Source organism: Schistocerca nitens, chromosome 2 (genome assembly GCF_023898315.1).
Source record: "Schistocerca nitens isolate TAMUIC-IGC-003100 chromosome 2, iqSchNite1.1, whole genome shotgun sequence".
NCBI lineage: Eukaryota > Metazoa > Arthropoda > Insecta > Orthoptera > Acrididae > Schistocerca > Schistocerca nitens.
The window spans coordinates 881,406,036-881,430,798 of record NC_064615.1 but is presented as its reverse complement, the minus strand read 5'-3'; the positions used below and the strand labels follow the sequence as shown (position 1 = coordinate 881,430,798).

The 24,763-nt window shown below is 45.6% G+C and overlaps 1 protein-coding gene across 1 annotated transcript in view; it reads right to left on the bottom strand.

Moving 5' to 3' along the window:
* Positions 1–8,311: 8,311 nt before the first annotated feature.
* Positions 8,312–24,763, bottom strand: part of LOC126237183 (dehydrogenase/reductase SDR family member 11-like) — a 68,157-nt gene continuing 51,705 nt past the window's right edge. Inside the window, exon 6 of the mRNA XM_049947059.1 lies at positions 8,312–8,512. Coding sequence (XP_049803016.1) covers positions 8,468–8,512 — 45 coding nt within the window. The 3' untranslated portion in view covers positions 8,312–8,467. The remainder of the gene's footprint in view (positions 8,513–24,763) is intronic.

Below are 24,763 nucleotides of genomic sequence, written 5' to 3'. Positions count from 1 at the left end.
CTGTGGTTGTTCCTTCGCATTTCGACCTCACAAACACATCACCTACAATGGACTTGGGCAACTGTAGAAGAGTTGAAATGTCCCTGAAGAATTTTTTATTCATGTGACACCCTACAACTAGTTCACAATCGCAATCACAAAGCTCTCTCGACCAATCCATTGTGATGCTATTGTTTCTCTACCAACAATACGATAATTCTCACCTCCTTTTCTGCTGGCAGGCCTGCTGCTCGAATCACCTAAAATTTGCACCGCAGAAATTGTGGAAATGAAAAGAGCTATTGATGTGCGGTTCTCATAGAATGGATGGTAGTCAGAGGCTGTTGACATTAACATAGTAAAATTAAGGTGAATTAGAATGTCAGTGGTGTTTGTTGCTGGACTTAAGTGCAAGTTGTTTACGAGATATCGAAATTTTGAACATTTTCAACATTGACACTTGTTTGTTCATTTCAACCCGTATAGTTGCTAGGTACGATGTTGGCAGGTTTCCTTACAGTGTACTCGTGCGTTCCTTGAGTGCACTGCGTCTTGCTAGTCAGTGCGTAACAGTCCAAGTAGCAGGTCGTGAGTGGACGATGGAATGTACCATTGCAGAAAAAGCTCATGGTATATGGAGAGTGGAGGAGGAATGCATATCGTTCTTGCACAGTGTTTGAAGCAAGATATCCCAAAAGGGTCGATAGATAACAAGTATGGCCAGGTAAACCGCCAAAACATGCCCTACTGGTCTGTTGACAATCCCCATTGGTTTCATCAGGTGGAACATCAGCATCCACACAGTGTAAAATGTGGTGTGGGATAATGAACCGTCAACTTCTCGGGCCATGTTTCATAAACGAAGCACTGAATGTGAGCAAGTATGCAGTCTCCAAACAGGCCATCTCCCACGGATGCTACAAAAAGTTTCTCTTCTGATTAGGAGGAGGAACCTGTGGTACCAACATAATGGCTGTCCAGCTCATAGTGCATGAAAAACAACAGCATGTCTTCATGAATTGTTTAAAAATCATTGGATTGGACTCAGAAGGCCATTCCCCGGATTTGACACCTGTAGACTTTTCTCTGTGGGAAAGACGTTATCTACAAGGCCATACCATTACATCCGATGATATACAACGGCGTATTAGTGCAACCTGCTTTGGACATCTCTGCTGAAATGCTACCATATGTGCAGCAGTCGTTTCATACCAGACTGGAAGCGTCCTTTGCCACTGTCAGTGCCCATTTTGGATAAGACCTGTAATGTTCAGTTGTCTTGTTACCAGTCAGAATTCACATAACTACTGTATGCATTGTATTGTTCTTTAGTATATGGTACCACAGGTATTATAGAAGTGTCAGTATAGGATCTTTTCAAAACACGATATCTCGAAAACGTCTCGCATCAGAATGCAAAAAATACACTTTGTAAGTATTATTATGAACTGTTGCTTGGCTAACAATTCGAGCTCTCGATTACAAATCCACTCTGTAGAAAACACAGGTCAATAGCACTTTCTATTTCTACAATATTTGTTGTGGAAGTTTTAGGAGATTCAGACTACATATGCATACACACATACAATACACACACACACACACACACACACACACACACACACACACAGGGTGTTCCATTAATAGTGACCGGGACAAATATCTCACGAAATAAGAATCAAACGAAAAAACTACAAAGAACGAAACTCGTCTAGCTTGAATGGGGAAACCAGATGGTGCTGTGGTTGGGCCGCTAGATGGCGATGCCATAGATCAAACTAGTATCAACTGCGTTTTTTAAAATAGGAACCTTCATTTTTTATTACATATTCGTGTAGTACATAAAGAAATATGAATGTTTTAGTTGGACCACTTTTTTCGCTTTGTGATAGATGGTGTTGTAATAGTCACAAACATATGGCTCACAATTTTAGACGAACATCTGGTAACAGGTAGGTTTTTTAAATTAAAATACAGAACGTAGGTACGTCTGAACATTTTATTTCGGTTGTTCCAATGTGATACATGTACCTTTGTGAACTTATCATTTCTGAGAACGCATGCTGTTACAACGTGATTACCTCTAAATATAGGATTCTCGAACATATTCTCAGTTAGAACATAATGAATTTCCTTAAGACAGAGAAGTTGCTGTCCATGCATCAGCACGGCTTCAGAAAGCATCGCTCCTGCGAAACGCAACTCACCCTTTTTTCACATGATATCTTGCGAACCGTGGATGAAGGTTATCAGACGGATGCCATATTCCTTGACTTTCGGAAAGCGTTTGATTCAGTGCCCCACTGGAGACTTCTAACTAAGGTACGAGCATATGGGATTGGTTCCCAAGTATGTGAGTGGCTCGAAGACTTCTTAAGTAATAGAACCCAGTACGTTGTCCTCGATGGTGAGTGTTCATCGGAGGTGAGGGTATTATCTGAAGTGCCCCAGGGATGTGTGGTAGGTCCGCTGTCGTTTTCTATCTAAATAAATGATCTTTTGGATACGGTGGATAGCAATGTGCGGCTGTTTGCTGATGATGCTGTGGTGTGCGGGAAGGTGTCATCGTTGAGTGACTGTAGGAGGATACAAAATGACTTGGACAGGATTTGTGATTGGTGTAAAAATGGTTCAAATGGCTCTGAGCACTATGGGACTCAACTGCTGAGGTCAGTAGTCCCCTAGAACTTAGAACTAGTTAAACCTAACTAACCTAAGGACATCACAAACATCCATGCCCGAGGCAGGATTCGAACCCGCGACCGTAGCGGTCTTGCGGTTCCAGACTGCAGTGCCTTTAACCGCACGGCCACTTCGGCCGGCCGATTGGTGTAAAGAATGGCAGCTAACTCTAAATATAGATAAATGTAAATTAATGCAGATGAATAGGAAAAAGAATCCCGTAATGTTTGAATACTCCATTAGTAGTGTAGCGCTTGACACAGTCACGTCGATTAAATATTTGGTCGTAACATTGCAGAGCGATATGAAGTGGGACAAGCATGTAATGGAAGTTGTGGGGAAGGCGGATAGTCGTCTTCAGTTCATTGGTAGAATTTTGGGAAGATGTGGTTCATCTGTAAAGGAGACCGCTTATAGAACGCTGGTGCGACCTATTCTTGAGTACTGCTCGAGCGTTTGGGATCCCTATCAGGTCAGATTGAGGGAGGACATAGAAGCAATTCAGAGGCGGGTTGCTAGATTTGTTACTGGTAGGTTTGATCATCACGCGAGTGTTAGGGAAATGCTTCAGGAACTCGGGTGGGAGTCTCTAGAGGAAAGGATGCGTTCTTTTCGTGAATCGCTACTGAGGAAATTTAGAGAACCAGCATTTGAGGCTGACTGCAGTATAATTTTACTGCCGCCAACTTACATTTCGCCGAAAGACCACAAAGATAAGATAAGAGAGATTAGGGCTCGTACAGAGGCATATAGGCAGTCATTTTTCCCTCGTTCTTTTTGGGAGTGGAACAGGGAGAGAAGATGCTAGTTTCTCCGCCACGAACGGTATGGTGGATTGCGGAGTATGTATGTAGATGTAGAAATACCACATTAATGCAACAAATGCTCAAAATGATATCCGTTAACCTCAATGCATTTGGCAATACGTGTAACGACATTCCTCTCAATTTTAATGTTAGTGTGGCTTACACTGTGTAAACTGTGTATATATTGCATTATAAAGTTATTATTGTTTATGTTTTGGGATGACTGGAGAGGATGACTGTGTGACCTATCGTGATGACATATAGATTGAGTACATGGATAATGCTGAGCGATTTTTTACGTGGAAAGTTATATGCGCTATAGATACTGAAGCGCAATCGGAAGAGGAGAGATTAACTGTACATTGTCCGGTGTCAGAATGTAGCAGCAATGGTAATATTTAATTTTAGTTAAACTGGTAAATATCTTCCTCGCGTCCAACATTCTTGTGAATCTCATATGTATCTGATAATGTGTATGCAACCTTGCGTGTTTAACTGACAGTGCAATTTGTTGATCTGTGCAAAATAACGACAGAAAGTCCCAGAAAGAAAAGGCGTATGGTGCCTAATTCGGCATGTAAATTCGATAAGTGCCAATCAGAGTGCTCGATTGATTGTGGTGGGATATAGGAGGGAACGTTTGCATATATTGAGAGCTGCAAGGCTACCAAGTTAGGAGCGTTGGGAAGAGCGCGTTCGATGTTATTTTCGCAAACAGGTTCTGTCATGGGAAGAATTCCCGTGCACACAAGCTGACACATTTAGAAAGCGAGCGTTAACTATTTCTGGGACATTATAAACTTTCTGCGAGGTTGACTTGGGTGTTATTTTTTTACAGTGCCGTGTGACGTAAGAATAAAGTTGAGAACGTTTTAGATGGCGAGTCGTCACTTATGGTCCATTAGAATCACTAAGGGGAAAGCAGGTTCTGCTATTGTTGAATGGAATTCTGCAGTGTCTTCGCCAGACTGCAGTTAGAGTGAGGGTAGCTAGGAACATCCCACGCACGTGGGTCTGCTTGGATTGCACGCTATGTAAATAAGCCCTTGGTCATTAACGGCGCCTACATACAACTTTGGCCAGCTTTCGGATGCAGGTCGCGGTTGCGCTCCTGCTCGATCACGTCAGCACATGTGTGTAGGTGAACACGTATTTGGATAGGAATTTCTCAGGTGTCACGTACGAATGGGGGTGCCGCCACCTCATGCTTGCAGAAGCCAAGCAGGGCTGTGATCGGTTAGACATCTGAGGGATACATCACTTATCGCTACCTCCTGTCTACTCTAATGGACAGGGCGTGGTGGACTGTGCTTGCGCACGTTGATTGCATTATTTCGGGAGCGGGTCTGCAGGCCGTGATATGCGCTATTTGGACAGTTTACGAGTACTTAGTGTGTGTACACATCACTGTGCTATATTATTTACGAGCAGTTTGCAGGTGTGTACTGAAATTATTTCGGAAAACTGGGTGTTGTTTGCGTGTCTGCAGAGTGTGTATTGTGACGCCAAGCACATTAGGGTGGATGGGCTCAAATGGCTCTGACCACTACGGGACTCAACTGCTGTGGTCATCAGTCCCCTAGAACTTAGAACTACTTAAACCTAACTAACCTAAGGACATCACAGACATCCATGCCCGAGGCAGGATTCGAACCTGCGACCGCAGCAGTCGCACGGTTCCGGACTGCGCGCCTAGAACCGCGAGACCACCGCGGCCGGCTAGGGTGGATGTTTTGTATCAGTGTGATAGACATACTCTACGATTAAATAAGTTGTTTGAAAATAAATAGATTGCATTCCATCCTTGCTGTTCCCAGCAGCCAAGAGCAGGCTGAGTGGTTTTCACACCATTTTCCCTCACCATCTTGGTTTACATCACGAAAAGGATGACAGCGTCCACTGCTGGTGGTACTGAGTACTAGACCTCGTGGAGAACACATTGTTTGCCGCCATCAGGGATAACTGTACTTCTGTCATCAGCTGGTGTCACGGAGACGTCCTCTGGTGGTGACGAACTGTACTAAGACAGTTGGGGTCTGTAGCTCGTGGTGAACGCATTAGGTGATGCCATCTTAGATTACGGTACTGGCGTCATCACCTAGTGTCACTACAGGCGTCCTCTAGTGGCACAGATATGAACTCAGTCAGTTGGGCTCTGGACTCAGTGGCGAATATACTGGGTGGTGGTGCAGCCTCTAACTCCTTAAATAAAGGCTGGTGTATGATTTCGATAGTTGACGATTAGAAAGCAGAGTCTTTTAGATGGATTATTATTATTTAAGAGTTCTTTTGCTGAATGGTATTGCATTATTTACATGTCCGCATGTCTGTAGGCTGTGCAATGGGTTATTTTTTACTGTTTACAATTAGCAAGCGTGTGTGTGCACAATCTTATACATGAGTTATGTAGGAATAGTTTGCAGGTCTGAATGCTGTGCGAAATATCAGAGCATGGGTTCTGTGATAAATATACGCCGTCCCTAAATAAATTGCCCCCAAATAAATAAAGTACATTCCTTCCTCTCCCCATCAGCCTAGTGCAGGCTGAGTCCTTTTACCAGCAACCCATAGGAAGAGGTGGCGGCCTGGTGAATTAGGTTAGTGGTGGTGGTGAGCTTCGTTTGCAACAATTTTCTTACTTTGGTAGCGAAAGCAGAAGTGACCTTTTTTTTACTGTCAGAATTCAAACTTGGCGCCAGTTCGTAAGAGGAAGTGGCGTTCCGGTGGCTGAGGTTAGTACAAGTGTCCTTTCTTTTCCACAATTTTCTTACGTTGGTAGCGAAAGCGCAAGTGACCTATCTTCCTGCGATTTTCTTAGGTTCAAAATGGCTCTGAGCACTATGGGACTCAACTGCTGAGGTCATTAGTCCCCTAGAACTTAGAACTAGTGAAACCTAACTAACCTAAGGGCATGACAAACATCCATGCCCGAGGCAGGATTCGAACCTGCGACCGTAGCGGTCTTGCGGTTCCAGACTGCAGCGCCTTTAACCGCACGGCCACTTCGGCCGGCGATTTTTTTTTTCTTAGGTGTGACGCATTATCATGTTGGAATTTGATCTTCCCGCCATTTTTCTGGGCAAGGGGGACGTGGCGCTTTCCCGCCAAAATTCAAACTTGCCGCCAAAATCCACCGTCTTGGATGATGTCACTGGGGTGTGTCTGTGACATCACGGGCGCCATCTTGGATAATCGTTCTTTGTGCTAGAATGCAGGTTGGTGTTAGGTGACGTCATCGACGCCATCTTGGATAACGGTACTTTGTGCTAGAACACAGGTTGTTCCAATACTGTCATAAACACAGAGATGTTTGAAAATGGTTGCATTATGCATGACGTTTTAATTTCCTTTTCAGGTAGCCGAAGTGAAGTTGTATATATTTTTTCTTTGTTAAACATTTCATTTGCATATGACAGCAAGCATTTACATAGAGTAATGTGTGCTAGGACACACGTCACAGTCAGTTACTCTATCCTGTCAACAAGGTCTCTTGGTCTCTTTCACTTGTGGGGTGCAGTGTGGCCATATATCCTGGAAGTCTCCATCAGAATATCTCCTTGTTATCGGGAGTTTACATTCGCATAATGAAGCCATTTAACATTATTTTTTCTCTGATAAACATTTCATCAGCGAAGTAAAAAGCTTCACTTACTTGAGGCACAGTTCAGAGACACTGTCAGTTGGTAATCAGTCAGTGGTGCTCTCCACTTGTTTGTGCTGTGATGCAGTTGTTTATAGCGCATAATTATATATGGGTGCACTAAATTCTTAAGACTTTCAGAATGTCGAATGTTTTATTGCCAGCACGCTGAATTATATGTGCTTTTTTAAAACTTTGGTGGCAGATCGTGTGTTTTGTATGGGCATCATAGATTTTATTGCAGCCTCAGAGAAGTTATGTACGTAATCTCAAGGTATCTCGTCGTTTGTGAAACTCAGTGGTGACGATGCTGCTATTGAGAACATCATACGTCAATATTTGTGAACTTTACAACTACTCAGATAGAAGCAGAAGTGAAGTAATTAAACAAAATCATGAATGATAAACTGTAGAAGGCTTTAAAGTGCCAGGTACTGAGAATTACTTCTTGTACTTGTGTGCTCTTGTGGGTCCAAGCGGAGGATTCTGTACATTTCAGTTGTTTATCTAATAGTATTTATTCAAATATTTGCAATGCTGTCTTGACGGTTGTTTTGGTTACAATTCATGTGAGAGCAATAGCTTTTATTACTAATCCTGATTTGCAAGAGTAAACATATACTGAACTTACGCCCTGTGATATTCACTTTGCTAAGGCTGTTTATTATAGTTAAAATGGTTCAAATGGCTCTGAGCACTATGGGACTCAACTTCTGAGGTCATCAGTCCCCTAAAACTTAGAACTACTTAAACCTAACTAACCTAAGGGCATCACACACATCTATGCCCGAGGCAAGATTCGAACCTGCGAGTTTATTATAGTACTGAGGTGAATATTCATGAGTGGATATGCATGCGTGATAATGTTTTAATGGTGGTTGGATGTTTCATTAGCTCAGATAAAATCTAAAATATTTATGAGGTTATTACTTCAGTAGGCGATGCTAGATGTGAGGTCAGCTCATTACCCAATAGCCAGTTTATTTTTTTTAGGAACATTTATCAGATCTCAGATGCTTACATTTCTCAGACGGCAGCTCGTCGTGGTGTTGGACACTGCGTAGGAATGGCAGTAGAACATACGTGGTCAGCTTTCCTGGAGAGAGATGACCTTCGTCCCCCTCCAGAAATAATGAAAAGGCTACACACTGGCCATCAGGATGGCTGTAGTGCTCATTGCGCAGGGAAGGCAGTACAACACATAGAACTAGGAAAGGACTTTGTATTGTGTGACAGGTTTGACAGTGTGAAGATCATTTATAAGTACTCTGACAGTATATATATACAGCTTTAAAACAGATGTTTTGTTAACATTTGAATTAGAAATTACAGTACGTTGAAAGGAACATTCAGTGCAAAATCAATCGTAAAACTCTCCTGTTGGCCGAATAATGATGTCGTGAACCTGGAACAGATTAAACATTTTAGTTAAGAGGAGAAGTAGGGAAGAAAGTAAAAGGTTGGTGCATAAGTTTGTAGCGTTTTTCAATAGTTTTAGTAAATGCAACAGATACATATAACAGAGACTTTAGTCATCAATAATATGTTCTTCTTCACTTTGTACAACGTTCTGCGAGTGCAGGGGTAACTTTTTGATTCCACGACTGTAGATGTCACGTGATTTTCGTATCAGCGCACACTCCGCTGTAGAGTGAAAATTTCATTCTAGAAACATCCCCCAGGCTGTGACTAAGCCATGTCTCCGCAATACCCTTTCTTTCAGGAGGTTCTCAGGAGAGCTTCTGTAAAGTTTGGAAGGTAGGAGACCAGGTACTGGCAGAAGTGAAGCTGTGAGGACGGGGCGTGAGTCGTGCTTGGGTGGCTCAGTTGGTAGAGCACTTGCCCGCGAAAGGCAAAAGTCCCGAGTTCGAGTCTCAGTCCGGCACACAGTTTTAATCTGCGAGTAAGTTTCATATCAGCGCACACTCCGCTGTAGAGTCAAAATTTCATTCTAGAAACATCCCCAAGGTTGTGGCTAAGCCATGTCTCCGCAATACCCTTTCTTTCAGGAGTGCTAGTTCTGCAAGGTTCGCAGGAGAGCTTCTGTAAAGTTTGGAAGGTAGGAGACGAGGTACTGGCAGAAGAAAAGCTGTGAGGAAGGGACGTGCTTGGGTAGCTCAGCGCCTGCTTTCGGCTGCGGTGGGGCGAGGACGTCCGCTGCGCCCCGCCGTGCGCGACCGTGAGCGCTTGCTTGTGTTTACCTTCTCGCGGCGCGAGTTGTATTTGTTCCAAGTTCAGTGCGATTATGGCACACACACGGCGCCACGATACGATCAAAATTACTTTCCAACCAGATCACGCGCGTCCTCGAGCCTATGAAATAGAACAGTTCATACGCGACGATCTACGTTTAGATCCGGCGACTGTCGTCGGAATACATTTTTCTATAACGGCGAGCGTGGTTTATGTTAAAATGACCAGTGCAGAGGTCTGCGCGACAGTGGTTTCTAAATACTCGAACTCTCTCAGATTCAAACATTCTGACGGGCATATCGGTGCAGTGACGGTGGATCATGCAGGCATGGGCCTAAGGACTGTAAGAGTTTTTGAGCTCCCCTTCGAGGTCTCAGAGGAAGTTGTCAAGGACGCCTTCCGACCATATGGCAATGTTATCAGCCACGTTGCAGAAAAGTGGCAAACTTTCTCGACGTATAAGGTCTACAATGGTGTGCGCCAAATTAAACATGTGCCGTCCTATTTGAACATCTGTGGCTGTCGTGCAATCATCATGTACGACGGTCAACCGCGTACCTGTTCCGGATGTGGGCAGGAAGGCCATGTTCGATCGAGCTGCTTACAACGTAGGATTACGCGGATACCAGTGGGAGACTCCGTTTCCCCGACGGGGACGACAATCCTGCCCCTCACGTACGCTCAGACGACGATGCGCACCATAGTTGAAGACGAAACGGGCGATCAGACACATCCATCGACACCAGAAGTACCAAGGGAGGAAGAGGAAGGACCCTCGGTGCCAACCCATATGTCGCCCCCTCCACAGCAACAACAGCAGCAACAGTCCCACGGACTCCAGACGCAACATAACATTCAGAACGCGATGGACGTGGACGCGAACATTGTCCCGACCGCGGCTTTCCTAGCGGAAGGTGATACGACGCTGGATTGCCTCCCACATTCGGATACGGATGTCCACGTTCGAAAGCAACGTTCGCCTCGACGACGCAAGCGACGTCGGCGGACCCCTTCTGACGATTGCCTCCTACACGCGGCCGGTCAAGAAGGTGACATCTCATCAGACAGCATGGATGCTGCGCCTGCTGAGCATCTAAGTGGTGTAGACGGTTCACTTGCCCATACTACGAGTGCCCAGTTACTTCTTGCACCACAAACGCGGCAGGTCGCGTCGATGGATGGTGCTCCGTCTACCTCTACCAAAGACGACGTACGTGAGAGAGATTTAGGTGCCGATCAGCTACACAGCATCGTGTTGCACCCACTGTGGTCGGACGATGTTGAGGAACTTCCTGAAGAGGGCACGGGTGACAGGGGAGGGGGCGGCATTGGGGATGCCACTCCTAGCGTGAAAGACTCATAATTTGTAACGGGTTTGGTGGGTCCGGCATCTCTTGCGGTTAGCTTTTATTGCCATGGCGTCTACCCTAGGTGAAGAGGCTAGGCAGCACACCTTTCGCCTTGCCACAATCAATATCAACGCGATAGGGGCACCACACAAACTGACAATGCTACAACGCATGCTTGATGCGGCGGACATCGACGTGGCCCTCTTACAGGAAGTATGTGTCGCTAGTTTCCCTGACTTCTACGGATATACCGCCCACATCTCCCACGCCTCTTCTACCGATTGTGGTGTGGCTGTTCTGCTACGGGACGGTTTGGCGGCTACGGACGTACTGTACTTACCGAGTGCAAGAGCCATGGCAGTAACTGTCAACGGTGTACGACTCATCAATGTATATGCCCCTTCAGGATCAGGGAGACGGAGAGATCGGGCCCGCTTTTTTTCGGAAGATATTACGCGTCTATTTATGGGCCACAAAGACGATATGGTGATCGGAGGAGATTTTAACTGTACTTTATCTCCATCTGATCAGCAGCCACATCACGTCCCGTGTGCGGAATTGGAAATGCTAGTGCGTGACCTCCACCTGATTGACACGTGGCGCCACATCCATGGCCCAGCTCCTGGTTACACCCATTATACAAGCCATTCATCAAGTCGGTTGGACAGGATTTACGTCACAAGCACCCTTTCGACGGCGACGAGAGGAGCAGAGCTCTGGCCCACTGCATTCACCGACCACACAGCCTATATTTGCACCATTGCCCTCCAACCTGCACGTGTGTGGCGCAGTAGGTCCCCCTGGAAACTGAACGTCGTCCATCTGGACGAGCCGGCATGTAAAGGTGCTGTCGAAGAGTCGTGGAACGCGTCCTTACGGCGTCGTGGTCGTTACCGATCGACCCTCAGTTGGCGGATTGAATGTGCGAAGCCTGCACTTAGACGCACCTTCATGGCTTACGGCCGGGCAGCAGCGGCATGGAGGAGGAGCACGGAAAACTTTTATTACACCGTCCTACGGGAATGTCTTGCTTTGGAGCCCTCACCTGACAGGCAGATCACAGTCAATCGCGCGAAAGCGCAGCTCGTCTCCTTAGCACGCCATCATTTACAAGGCGCTATTATACGGTCGCGTGCTCCAGACATGATACAATCAGAAAGGCCATCTATGCACCACGTGCTCATAGAACGCAGGAGGCGCCGTAGGGCACTGGTAACCGACATGATAACCGACGACGGTCGACATGTGGTAGAACAAGCAGATATAGCAGAAGCCTTCTATGGGCATTACGCTCAACTTTATTCAGCAGTGCTCCCTGATATGGCGACGGTAGACACCGTTTCAGCACATGTCCACGGTACAGTTCCACCAGACATGGTACCGACTTTACTGGGAGAAGTGACAGAAGAGGAAGTGCTCGACGCCATTGGTAAAGGTGCTCCCCATAAATCACCAGGAATCGATGGGTTACCATTAGAGTTCTATCGAGCCTTTAAACAACTGTTGCTACCGTGTTTGATTGAAATTTGCCAGGAATTGATGTCCCCGGGTATAACATTGCCTGCACCATTCTTGGAAGGTCTGATTGTACCCATCCATAAGCCGAAGGGACGGAATCATGTCCGCGACTATCGTCCCTTAACGTTATTGAACAGCGACTTCAAGATCTTTTCGAGGCTGCTATCAGAACGTATTCGCGGCACACTATTTCACGTCTTGTCCGGCGATCAGACGTCCTTGGGGGGACCCAACAACATCAGAACTGCGTTATGTCGTTACAGAGATCTCATCTCCCTTGCACGGGTGAGACGTTTGCCGGCAGCCCTCGCGTCTATCGACTTTAGCCAGGCTTTTGACCGTGTGGGCCACACTTTCCTCACGGCCGTTCTACGGCGCATGGAATACCCCGACCCCTTTATCACAGTGTTGACACGCCTACTACATGGTGCAACTTCTCGAGTTCTTGTCAATGGAAGACTGACGGCACCCATGCCGATCCGCCGATCAGTACGACAGGGATGTCCATTATCAACATTGTTATTTGCATTGGCCTTAGAACCCTTGTTGTGTGGTCTCCGAGACAGGCTCACTGGGATACAGTTCGGCGGCTCCATCTATCGTTGCACCGCATATGCGGATGATTTGATGATCGTCATACGAGGAGCTGACGATATGGCCGCGGCTTTGGACTGGATTGCAACCTACGGTACAGCTTCTGGTAGCCAAATCAACGTTGACAAGTCCGTCGCCTTGAGCATCGGGATTGGGCTACCGCAGGAACACATTGCCCCCTTACGCTTCAGTGATACTGTACGCTGCTTGGGCTTAGATTTCATGAACGACATGCGACGCGCGACGACGCTCAATTATCGACGCCTTCTTAACCAAATTAGGGCCGGAATTGCAAATCAGCGCTTGCGATCCCTCAACATCGTTCAGCGGGCGTATTATGCCAATGTATACCTTGCGTCCCGCATACCGCATGTCGCCCAAACGCTACCCGTTCCGAAGCCCTTGGCTCGTAGCATTATGGCAGCGCTGGGATACTTCGCCACCGCTGGTATGTTACTGAAGGTAAGGTGGTCTCGGTCTAGTTAACGTCCATGATAGGGCCATTGCCCTCTATGTTAGCTCACATTTATGTCTGCTGCGCCGTTGTCCTACGAGCCTCACGAGTCTGCTTCTGACGGCGCTGCGACCTGCTTCACTAAGAGCGCCGGTGCCACTACAGGACATCCCAGCGCCCCTCTTTTATATAGGACGTTTCTATTTAGAACAAAGTTATTGCAGTGTCGCGCTCACGACACCACAAATGGCCACAACTCGACGCCTATATCATGACATGCTGCAACGCCGCCCCCTAAATGGGGTCGAACTAAAATATCCTGACGTACGGTGGCGCGTGGTTTGGAAGACTGTACACGATGCCATGCTTGATTCCGATGTTGTTTCTCAATGGTACGTAGTCGTTAATGGGAAGCTCGTGACGCAAGAACGTCTCTACAATATTCACATGGCAGAATCTCCCAATTGTGTGGGTTGTAATACAGTAGATTCTGACGAGCACCGCCTCAGCTGTGGAGAGGCGTAAACGGTTTGGCACCTAGTGCGGCAGATGCTGGCTTATCTCTTGCGAGTTAGGCCGGAGCATATATCTGCACGCACGTTATTGTTTCCGGATGAGACATTTTACCCCAAGACTCGAACCAACTCTGTCACCTGGATACGTGGACATGCAGTCCATTACCTCTGTCGTGACGGACACAAGGATTTCCTTGACTTCTGGCTCTATTTGCAAGAAAGACATCATGCTATTTCCGGGCATACCAGATATCGACAGTGCTTCGCAAACTACCTATGGAGTGCCTTTCACAGCCCGCCGTGTAGCTGGAATGTTCCAGGCAGTGGCAGATGAGGTCAGAACTAACTGCAAACGACCATATATTGAACAACCTTATCAGTGGGCGCAGTCGCTGGGAAGCCTCACTACGACGTGGTAGCTTTCTTTTCATGTTATTTATGTTTCATATCTTCGATGGCGTCTTCATTCTGTTTTAGTTTTCCAGGCTTGATTAACTATGACTGTTCGCACATTGATATATATATATATATATATATATATATATATATATATATATATATATATATATACTCCTGGAAATTGAAATAAGAACACCGTGAATTCATTGTCCCAGGAAGGGGAAACTTTATTGACACATTCCTGGGGTCAGATACATCACATGATCACACTGACAGAACCACAGGCACATAGACACAGGAAACAGAGCATGCACAATGTCGGCACTAGTACAGTGTATATCCACCTTTCGCAGCAATGCAGGCTGCTATTCTCCCATGGAGACGATCGTAGAGATGCTGGATGTAGTCCTGTGGAACGGCTTGCCATGCCATTTCCACCTGGCGCCTCAGTAGGACCAGCGTTCGTGCTGGACGTGCAGACCGCGTGAGACGACGCTTCATCCAGTCCCAAACATGCTCAATGGGGGACAGATCCGGGGATCTTGCTGGCCAGGGTAGTTGACTTACACCTTCTAGAGCACGTTGGGTGGCACGGGATACATGCGGACGTGCATTGTCCTGTTGGAACAGCAAGTTCCCTTGCCGGTCTAGGAATGGTAGAACGATGGGTTCGATGACGGTTTGGATGTACCGTGCACTATTCAGTGTCCCCTCGACGATCACCAGTGGTGTACGGCCAGTGTAGGAGATCGCTCCCCACACCATGATGCCGGGTGTTGGCCCTGTGTGCCTCGGTCGTATGCAGTTCTGATTGTGGCGCTCACCTGCACGGCGCCAAACACGCATACGACCATCATTGGCACCAAGGCAGAAGCGACTCTCATCGCTGAAGACGACACGTCTCCATTCGTCCCTCCATTCACGCCTGTCGCGACACCACTGGAGGCGGGCTGCACGATGTTGGGGCGTGAGCGGAAGACGGCCTAACGGTGTGCGGGACCGTAGCCCAGCTTCATGGAGACGGTTGCGAATGGTCCTCGCCGATACCCCAGGAGCAACAGCGTCCCTAATTTGCTGGGAAGTGGCGGTACGGTCCCCTACGGCACTGCGTAGGATCCTACGGTCTTGGCGTGCATCCGTGCGTCGCTACGGTCCGGTCCCAGGTCGACGGGCACGTGCACCTTCCGCCGACCACTGGCGACAACATCGATGTACTGTGGAGACCTCACGCTCCACGTGTTGAGCAATTCGGCGGTACGTCCACCCGGCCTCCCGCATGCCCACTATACGCCCTCGCTCAAAGTCCGTCAACTGCACATACGGTTCACGTCCACGCTGTCGCGGCATGCTACCAGTGTTGAAGACTGCGATGGAGCTCCGTATGCCACGGCAAACTGGCTGACACTGACGGCGGCGGTGCACAAATGCTGCGCAGCTAGCGCCATTCGACGGCCAACACCGCGGTTCCAGGTGTGTCCACTGTGCCGTGCGTGTGATCATTGCTTGTACAGCCCTCTCGCAGTGTCCGGAGCAAGTATGATGGGTCTGACACACCGGTGTCAATGTGTTCTTTTTTCCATTTCCAGGAGTATATATATATATATATATATATATATATATATATATATATATATATATATATATATATATATATATATATATAAAAGAAAGTTGGTAGAGCACTTGCCCGTGAAAGGCAAAGGTCCCGAGTTCGAGTCTCGGTCCGGCACTCAGTTTTAATCCGTCAGGAAGTTTCCTTCAAGGTTGTTCCATAGAGAGTGAAAGTGTGAGGACGCAAGGCCAGGTGAATAAAGTGGGTACGAAATGACTTCCCAGCCCAATTCCTGAATAGTGTTTTTTTTATGTTACTTCCCCCCCATGAACCATGGACCTTGCCGTTGGTGGGGAGGCTTGCGTGCCTCAGCGATACAGATAGCCATACCGTAGTTGCAACCACAACGGAGGGGTATCTGTTGAGAGGCCAGGCAAACGCTTGGTTCCTGAAGAGGGGTGGGAGCCTTTTCAGATCTGGCCTTGTAACACTAACCAAAACAGCCTCGCTGTGCTGGTACTGCGAACGGTTGAAAGCAAGGGGAAACTACAGCCGTAATTTTTCCCGAGGGCATGCAGCTTTACTGTATGGTTAATGATGATGGCGTCCTCTTGGGTAAAATATTCCAGAGGTAAAATAGTCCCCCATTCGGATCTCCGGGCGGGGACTACTCAAGAGGACGTCGTTATCAGGAGAAAGAAAGCTGGCGTTCTACTGATCGGAGTGTGGAATGTCAGATCCCTTGATCGGGCAGGTAGGTTAGAAAATTTAAAAAGGGAAATGGATAGGTTAAAGTTAGATATAGTGGGAATTACTGAAGTTCGGTGGCAGAAGGAACAAGACTTCTGGTCAGGTGAATACAGGGTTATAAATACAAAATCAAATAGGGGTAATGCAGGAGTAGGTTTAATAATGAATAAAAAAATAGGAATGCGGGTAAGCTACTACAAACAGCATAGTGAACGCATTATTGTGGTGTGAAAATTACCGAACTATCAGTTTAATAAGTCACGGCTGCAAAATACTAACGCGAATTCTTTACAGACGAATGGAAAAACTAATAGAAGCCAACCTAGGGGAAGATCAGTTTGGATTCCGTAGAAATATTGGAACACGTGAGGCAATACTGACGCTACGACTTATCTTAGAAGCTAGATTAAGAAAAGGCAAACCTACGTTTCTAGCATTTGTAGACTTAGAGAAAGCTTTTGACAATGTTGACTGGAATACACTCTTCCAAATTCTGAAGATGGCAGGGGTAAAATACAGGGAGCGAAAGGCTATTTACAATTTATATAGAAACCAAATGGCAATTAAAAGAGTTGAGGGGCACGAAAGGGAATCAGTGGTTGGGAAGGGAGTGAGACAGGGTTGTAGCTCTCCCCGATGTTATTCAATCTGTATATTGAGCAAGCAGTGAAGGAAACAAAAGAAAAATTCGGAGTAAGTAATAAAATCCGTGGAGAAGAAATAAAAACTTTGAGGTTCGCCGATGACATTGTAATTCTGTCAGAGACAGCAAAGGACTTGGAGGAACAGTTGAATGGAATGGATAGTGTCTTGAAAGGAGGGTATAAGATGAACATCAAGAAAAGCAAAACGAGGATAATGGAATGTAGTCGAATTAAGTCGGGTAATGCTGAGGGAATTAGATTAGGAAATGAGACACTTAAAGTAGCAATGGAGTTTTGCTATTTGGGGAGCAAAATAACTGATGATGGTCGAAGTAGAGAGGATATAAAATGTAGACTGGCAATGGTAAGGAAAGCGTTTATGAAGAAGAGAAATTTGTTAACATCGAGTATAGATTTAAGTGTCAGGAAGTCGTTTCTGAAAGTATTTGTATGGAGTGTAGCCATGTATGGAAGTGAAACATGGACGATAAATAGTTTAGACGAGAATAGAATAGAAGTTTTCGAAATGTGGTGCTACAGAAGAATGCTGAAGATTAGATGGGTAGATCACATAACTAGTGAGGAGGTGTTGAATAGGATTGGGGAGAAGAGAAGTTTGTGGCACAACTTGACTAGAAGAAGGGATCGGTTGGTAGGACATGTTCTGGGGCATCAAGGGATCACCAATTTAGTATTGGAGGGCAGCGTTGAGGGTAAAAATCGTAGAGGGAGACCAAGAGATGAATACACCAAGCAGATTCAGAAGGATGTAGGTTGCAGTAGGTACTGGGAGATGAAGAAGCTTGCACAGGATAAAGTAGCATGGAGAGCTGCATCAAACCAGTCTCAGGACTGAAGACCACAACAACAACAACAACAACAACAATGTTACTTCATGCAGTCTTCCTGGTCATTGTTCTTGGACTGAATCTGCAAGACGCCTCAGTTGTTTTGTTGAAAAAAAATGGCAGCAATGATCATTGCACCTCGTAGTACACCACACCATTGTTTTCGTAGCTGCTCCGACAGTGGCAGGCCGTTCCACGCGCACCTGTCAGACCCAAAGGCACACGATACACGCGACTGCAATAAGCCGCGAGATGCTGCTCCGAAGTTAGTCAATTGCGGTGGTGCACATGCTGCAAATCATCGTCACTCCAGCTGTACCAAGAATTGGAGCAAGCAGAACAAGAAGACTGAGTCGGCTAAACCTGAAGAAGTGGGCCAACGAGACAAGGCGGCCGCCCCGCCCCCTGTCCAAGAGGGGGAAGTGGGCCGCGCCCCGCCAAGAAGACGACTACGATAGTTTCCGTGAATCGTTACAGAAAGCCACGATCAAATCCGCCATGCTGGACGAGAGGGCGGCACTGAGGGAGGAATTGGAAGAGGCGTGCCGTCAGGTGTGGCAAGTGACGGAAGCCTTGATCCTTGCGATTCGCAAAGAAGAGGCGTCGACCCCCACCAGGAAGGTCGTAGGCGCGGAAACCCAGACGCCCTCCTCTCTGGCAGATGCGAAACCGCAGGTTGCTGGAGAGGTGGTCGGGGAGACGGAGGAGACGGCACAGCAGCCGGAAGAAGAGGACGAAGAAGCAACACAAGTCGCTGCTACCGTTGCTATGGTTGAAGAAGAGGCTGCCAAACGCGACCACCTGCCGCTGACAGACAGCCCGCAAGCCGCTAAGATGGTGATGGACATGTTAGCGGAGTCACTGCGAGATGGTACGTATCCGTACCTCAACTTCCCATACCCCTTTAGCCCCTCCCGATACTCCCAAACCCCCTCTTCCGCACCAACCGCACGTCTTCGGTTGGGCAGCCGCAAACCTGCATAACATCGTTTCTAAGAAAGACCTAGCCCTAATCAATTCTCATCCCATCTTCACGCCCCGGGATCGGCAACGCATCATATATGTGGTGCCAAGAGCGAGGACTAAGAAGAAAAACCGGTAGTCCCACCAGCACATACTAGTTATTCAATCCTGCCTTGCCCAGGCAAGTTCAGCCTTTCCCCCTGTCCCAGTAATAATCCTCATTCATTTCGACTCTGAATTTGTCTGAGTCTGGACTTGAACTCATTTTCATTTGGCCAGTGTGGGACACATATTACACAAATTACAAATAACCCAAATAGGAACGATCACATAGATAATATTGTGGGTAGAGCAAACCAAAGACTGCGATTCATTGGCTGAACACTTAGAAGGTGCAACAGGTCTAGCAAAGAGACTGCTTACACTACGCTTGCCCGCCCTATTCTGAAGTATTGCTGTGCGGTGTGGGATCCGCATCAGGTGGGACTGACGGATGACATCGAAAAAGTACAAAGAAGGGCAGCTCGTTTTGTATTATCGCGAAATAGGGGAGATAGTGTCACAGACATGATACGTGAATTGGAGTGGCAATCATTAAAACAAAGGCATTTTTCGTTGCGACGGGATCTTCTCATGAAATTTCAATCACCAGTTTTCTCCTCCGATTGCGGAAACATTCTGTTGGCACCCACCTACATAGGGAGAAATGATCATCACGATAAAATAAGAGAAATCAGGGCTCGCACGGAAAAATTTAAGTGCTCGTTTTTCCCGCGCGCCGTTCGAGAGTGGAACGGTAGAGAGACAGCATGAAGGTGGTTCATTGAACCCTCCGCCAGGCACTTTATTGTGAATAGCAGAGTAATCACGTAGATGTAGATAGGTGTATTCGGAGATTCTCTCCCTCCCTCCCTCTCTCTCTCTCTATCTTTCTTTCCTTTTTTTGTGTCATAAGCCTTCTGATTGGTTTGATGTGGCCCGCCGCGAATTCCTCTCCTGTGCCAACCTCTCCGTTTCAGAGTAGTACGTGCAACCTACATCATCAATTATTTGCTGGATGTATTCCAGTCTCTGTCTTCCTCTTCAGTTTTTGCGCTCTACAGCTTCCTCCAGTACCATAGAAGTCATTCCCTCATATATAATCAAATGTCCTATCATCCAGTCCTTTCTCCTTGTCAGTGTTTTTCACATATTCCTTTCCTCTCCAATTCTGCGCAGAACCTCCTCATTCCTTACCTTATCAGTCCACCTAATTTTCAACTTTCGTCTGCAGCACCACATCCCAAATGCTTAAATTCTCTTCTCTTCCATTTTTCTCGCAATCCACTTTTCACTACCATATAATCTTGTGGTCCAAACGTACATTCTCAGAAATTTCTTCCTCAGATTAAAGCCTAGTATACTTCTCTTGGACAGGAATGCCTTCTTTGCCAGTGCTATTCTGCTTTTCATATGCACCTTGTTTCTTCCGTCATGGGTTATTTAGCTGCCTAGACAGCAGGATTCCTTAAAATCTTCTACTTCCAGATATTCTCATTTCTGCTATTTCTCGTTACTTTAGTCTTTCTTCGATTTATTCTCAATCCATATGTTGTATTCATTAGACTGTCCATTCCATTCAGTAGTTCCTGTAATTCTTCTTCACTTTCACTGAGGATAGCAGTTCCATCAGCGAATCTTATCATTGATATCCTTTCACCTTGTATTTTAATTCTATTCTTGATCCTTTCTTTTGTATCCGTTATCGCTTGTTGGATGTGTGGATTCAACAGTAGGGGCTAAAGATTACATCCCTGTCTTACACCCTCTCTAATCCGAGCACTTCGTTCTTGGTCTTCCACTCTTATTGTTCCCTCTTGATTTTTGTACATATTGTATACTACCCATCTTTCCCTACAGCTTTCCCCCATTTTCCTCAGAATTTCGAACATCTTGCAACATTTAACATTGTCGAACACTTTTTCCAGGTCGACAATTCCTATAAACGTCTCTCGATTATTCTTTAAGCTTGGTTTCTTTATCAACCGTAAATTCAGAACTGGCTCTCTGGTGCCTTTACCTTTCTTAGGGCAAAATTGACCTTCATTTAACACCTCCTTAGCTTTCTTTCGTATTCTCCTGTATATTATTCTTGTCAGCAAATGGGATGCATGAGATGTTAAGCTGATTGTCTGATAATTCTCGCACTTGTCAGCTCCTGCAATCTTTGGAATAGTGTAGATGATGTTTCTTCCGAAAGTCACATGTCATTTCGCCAGACTCATACATTCTACTCACCAACGTGAATCGTCGCTTTTGTTGCCACTTCTCCGGGTGAATTTATAAATTCAGATGGAATGTTATCAATCCCAATTGCCCTATTCGATCTTAAGTTTTCTAAAGCTCTTTTAAGTTCTTATTCTACCTCATAGAGGCCTTAAATACTCTTTCAATCTACGTGCTTTCTCTTCTGCATTTAATAGTGGAATTACCATTGCACTCTTAATGTTGGCACCTTTTCTTTTAGTTTCGAAGGCTGATTTGACTTTTCCGTATGCTGCGTCAGTCGTTTTGACAGTCACCTCTTTTTCGATTTCTTCACATTTTTCGTATCGTCATTTCGTCTTATCTTCCCTGCACTTCCTATTTATTTCATTCCTCAGAGACTTGTATTTCTGTATTCCTGAATTTCCCTGAACATTCTTGTACTTCAATCTTTCATCGATTAGCTGAAGTATCTCTTCTGTTACCCACAGTTTCTTTGCAGTTACCTTTTTTGTGCATGTGTTTTTCTTTGCAACTTCTGTGATTATTATTCCTCTTCAACTCTGCTGCTTACTGCTCTCATTTTGATAAAATTATATCGATTAACTGGCATGCGCTTACCGGTCGAAGCGTTTTTTGCATGATTGGGAATACTTTTCAACCTTTTCTCTCCGTATAAATGTTTGTTATTTTCAAGCACTCACGTTTTACTTCGTATAAAAAACAAGCCAAATGACAAGGCAAGCAGACGAGAGACGGACACGTGCTTTCAGGCTGTTTACCATAATCGGATCATGTTTCGAAGAGAAATATTATCATCTGTGATATTATCCGAAACTAACAGGAGCCGAATTTCGTCGGTGACTATTATAGTATTACATCAGTTGCATTCGAACACTCGGATGCGGCAGTAAATCACGGGTTTAGCATATTTTAACATTTGTAGCTCACCTTGTATGAATGAACCTTAAAAATAGACTCCCTAAGGAACAATTTAAGCCACTAAAAATTAGACTACAAAAATTCTACCTTGGTCTACGCCTAAATACATTATTTTCTTTAAAACGCCTACATTAACTAGGCGATTCCATCATCCACAGAATAGGCGACGAGGAGCTGTTACTGAAAAAAAAGCGATATGCTTAACGGGAAGATGCAAATGGTTTTGTTTTTCAGTATAAAGTATTTCTTTTATATCTTTAAGGAATTTATTGGTATTTACTGGTACATCAGGGTCATGAAACTCCTTGCGGAAAAATCTGAAATATAATTACATTGTTCTTTTTCTGTGCACAATACGGACGACGCAACTTTTTTTACGTGGTCTGCAACACTGATAACAACTTCTCCAACTGATGAAGTAAGAAGAAAAGTTTGTACCCTTGCTGTGGAAAAAGTTTTTTTATTTTTTAAAGGAAAGCAGCCATACGAAGCTACCCAGCAGACATTCGTAACTTAGAGATATTGATTTTGGGACTTTTGGTGTCATGTTTGTTTTAAAAAGAAATCATTCATATCCATAGTAACAATGTATGGCCAATGAAAGATCTAACTGTAAGGCCAAAATGTCCGATAGACGGACTATACCATACACTTGAAAATGGTACACAGTCGATTTTGTGCGGTTATGAACAAGATAAATGAAAGGATATTCTGATGCAAATTACGACTGTTTGTGCGATAGATTATCATCAATTAAAAACATCGGAATATTTTTCAGCTGCAAACCATGACTAGACGGAATATTAAACTCATTTTATAATAACTGTTTTACAAGGCAAAGTGACACGGATCAATATGAGGTATCACGTACGGATGTGACACAAAGTCAAGCCTGGACAGTACTTGGCTACCATGACGTTTCTTTGATCCGTACAGTACCTCACTGTTGAAGTAGAAACATTGCACGAGGCACCTCAAATCCTGTATAGGCCGCGGTGCTGCACTGGATTTGATAGAGACCTAAGAAATGTAGCCCTCAAGAAATGCCCATCACTATAACCATTACTGTAGTTTCATCTTTAGTTATCATACAGAAGTGTATTTTGTTTATTTCTATATAATTAATAGGACCTAAAGATTTGGAAGTTTTTTACATCTACATCTACATCCATACTCCGCAAGCCACTTGACGGTGTGTGGCGGAGGGTACCTTGAGTATCTCTATCGGTTCTCCCTTCTATTCCAGTCTCGCATTGTTCGTGGAAAGAAGGATTGTCGGTATGCTTCTGTGTGGGCTCTTAATCTCTCTGATTTTATCCTCATGGTCTCTTCGCGAGATATACGTAGGAGGGAGCAATATACTGATTGACTCTTCGGTGAAGGTATGTTCCCGAAACTTTAACAAAAGCTCGTACCGAGCTACTGAGCGTCTCTCCTGCAGTGTCTTCCACTGGAGTTTATCTATCATCTCCGTAATGCTTTCGCGATTAGTAAATGATCCTGTAACGAAGCGCGCTGCTCTCCGTTGGATCTTCTCTATCTCTTCTATCAACCCTATCTGGTACGGATCTCACACTGCCGAGCAGTATTCAAGCAGTGGGCGAACAAGCGTGCTGTAACCTATTTCCTTTGTTTTCGGATTGCATTTCCTTAGGATTCTTCCAATGAATCTCAGTCTGGCATCTGCTTTACCGACAATTTTATATCGTCATTCCATTTTGAATCACTCCTAATGCCTACTCCCAGATAATTTATGGAATTAACTGCTTCCAGTTGCTGACCTGCTATTTTGTAGCTAGATGACAAGGGATCTATCTTTCTATGTATTCGCAGCACATTACACTTGTGACACAAGCGTGTAAAGGGAATGTAATTCATCCGTGAAAGTGGATTACAAAACACTTGTAAGGCCGATTCACGGGTGTTGCTCAGCAGTATCGGAGACTTACCGTGTTGTATCTATGGAAGAGATAGAGAAGAAAAAACGAAGAACTGTTCGTTTTGTCATGGTATGGCTTAATACGTGTTGCAGATACCGAACAAACTGCAGAGGCAGTAGCTACAAGATGGGAGTTGGGTATTACGGAGAGGTATGCCGTTGAGATTCTGAGAGCGTATATTCCAAGGAGAGTCGGGCAACACATTACTTCCGTTTACTTCTCCTAGTAGCAGAATTACCCTCAACTACGAAACATAAGATGACCTACGGAGTGTGTTATCTACCATTTTATTGCAAATGACAAGATACACAGTAAGTACAAAAAAATGGTTCAAATGGCTCTGAGCACTATGGGACTTAACTTCTGAGGTCATCAGTCCCCTAGAACGTAGAACTACTTAAACCTAACTAACCTAAGGACAGCACACACATCCATGCCCGAGGCAGGATTCGAACCTGCGACCGTAGCGGTCGCGCGGTTCCAGACTGTAGCGCCTAGAACCGCTCGGCCACTCCGGCCGGCCAGTAAGTACAATTGCAGTGACTGAGAACGAGAGACTACGCTCATACACGGACAGAAAGAGTGGGCCAAAACAGCGCAGGTCAAGTCCGGTAACAAGCGCTTTCGGCATTACAGGTCACTGAACAATTCTAGACGGCAAGCAGAACCTTCACGGAACGCGAACGAGGCGAGAGAAAGCCGGTAGCGGTGCCTGAGTTTGGCCGGAGACGTACCGGCAGCAAGCGAAGCA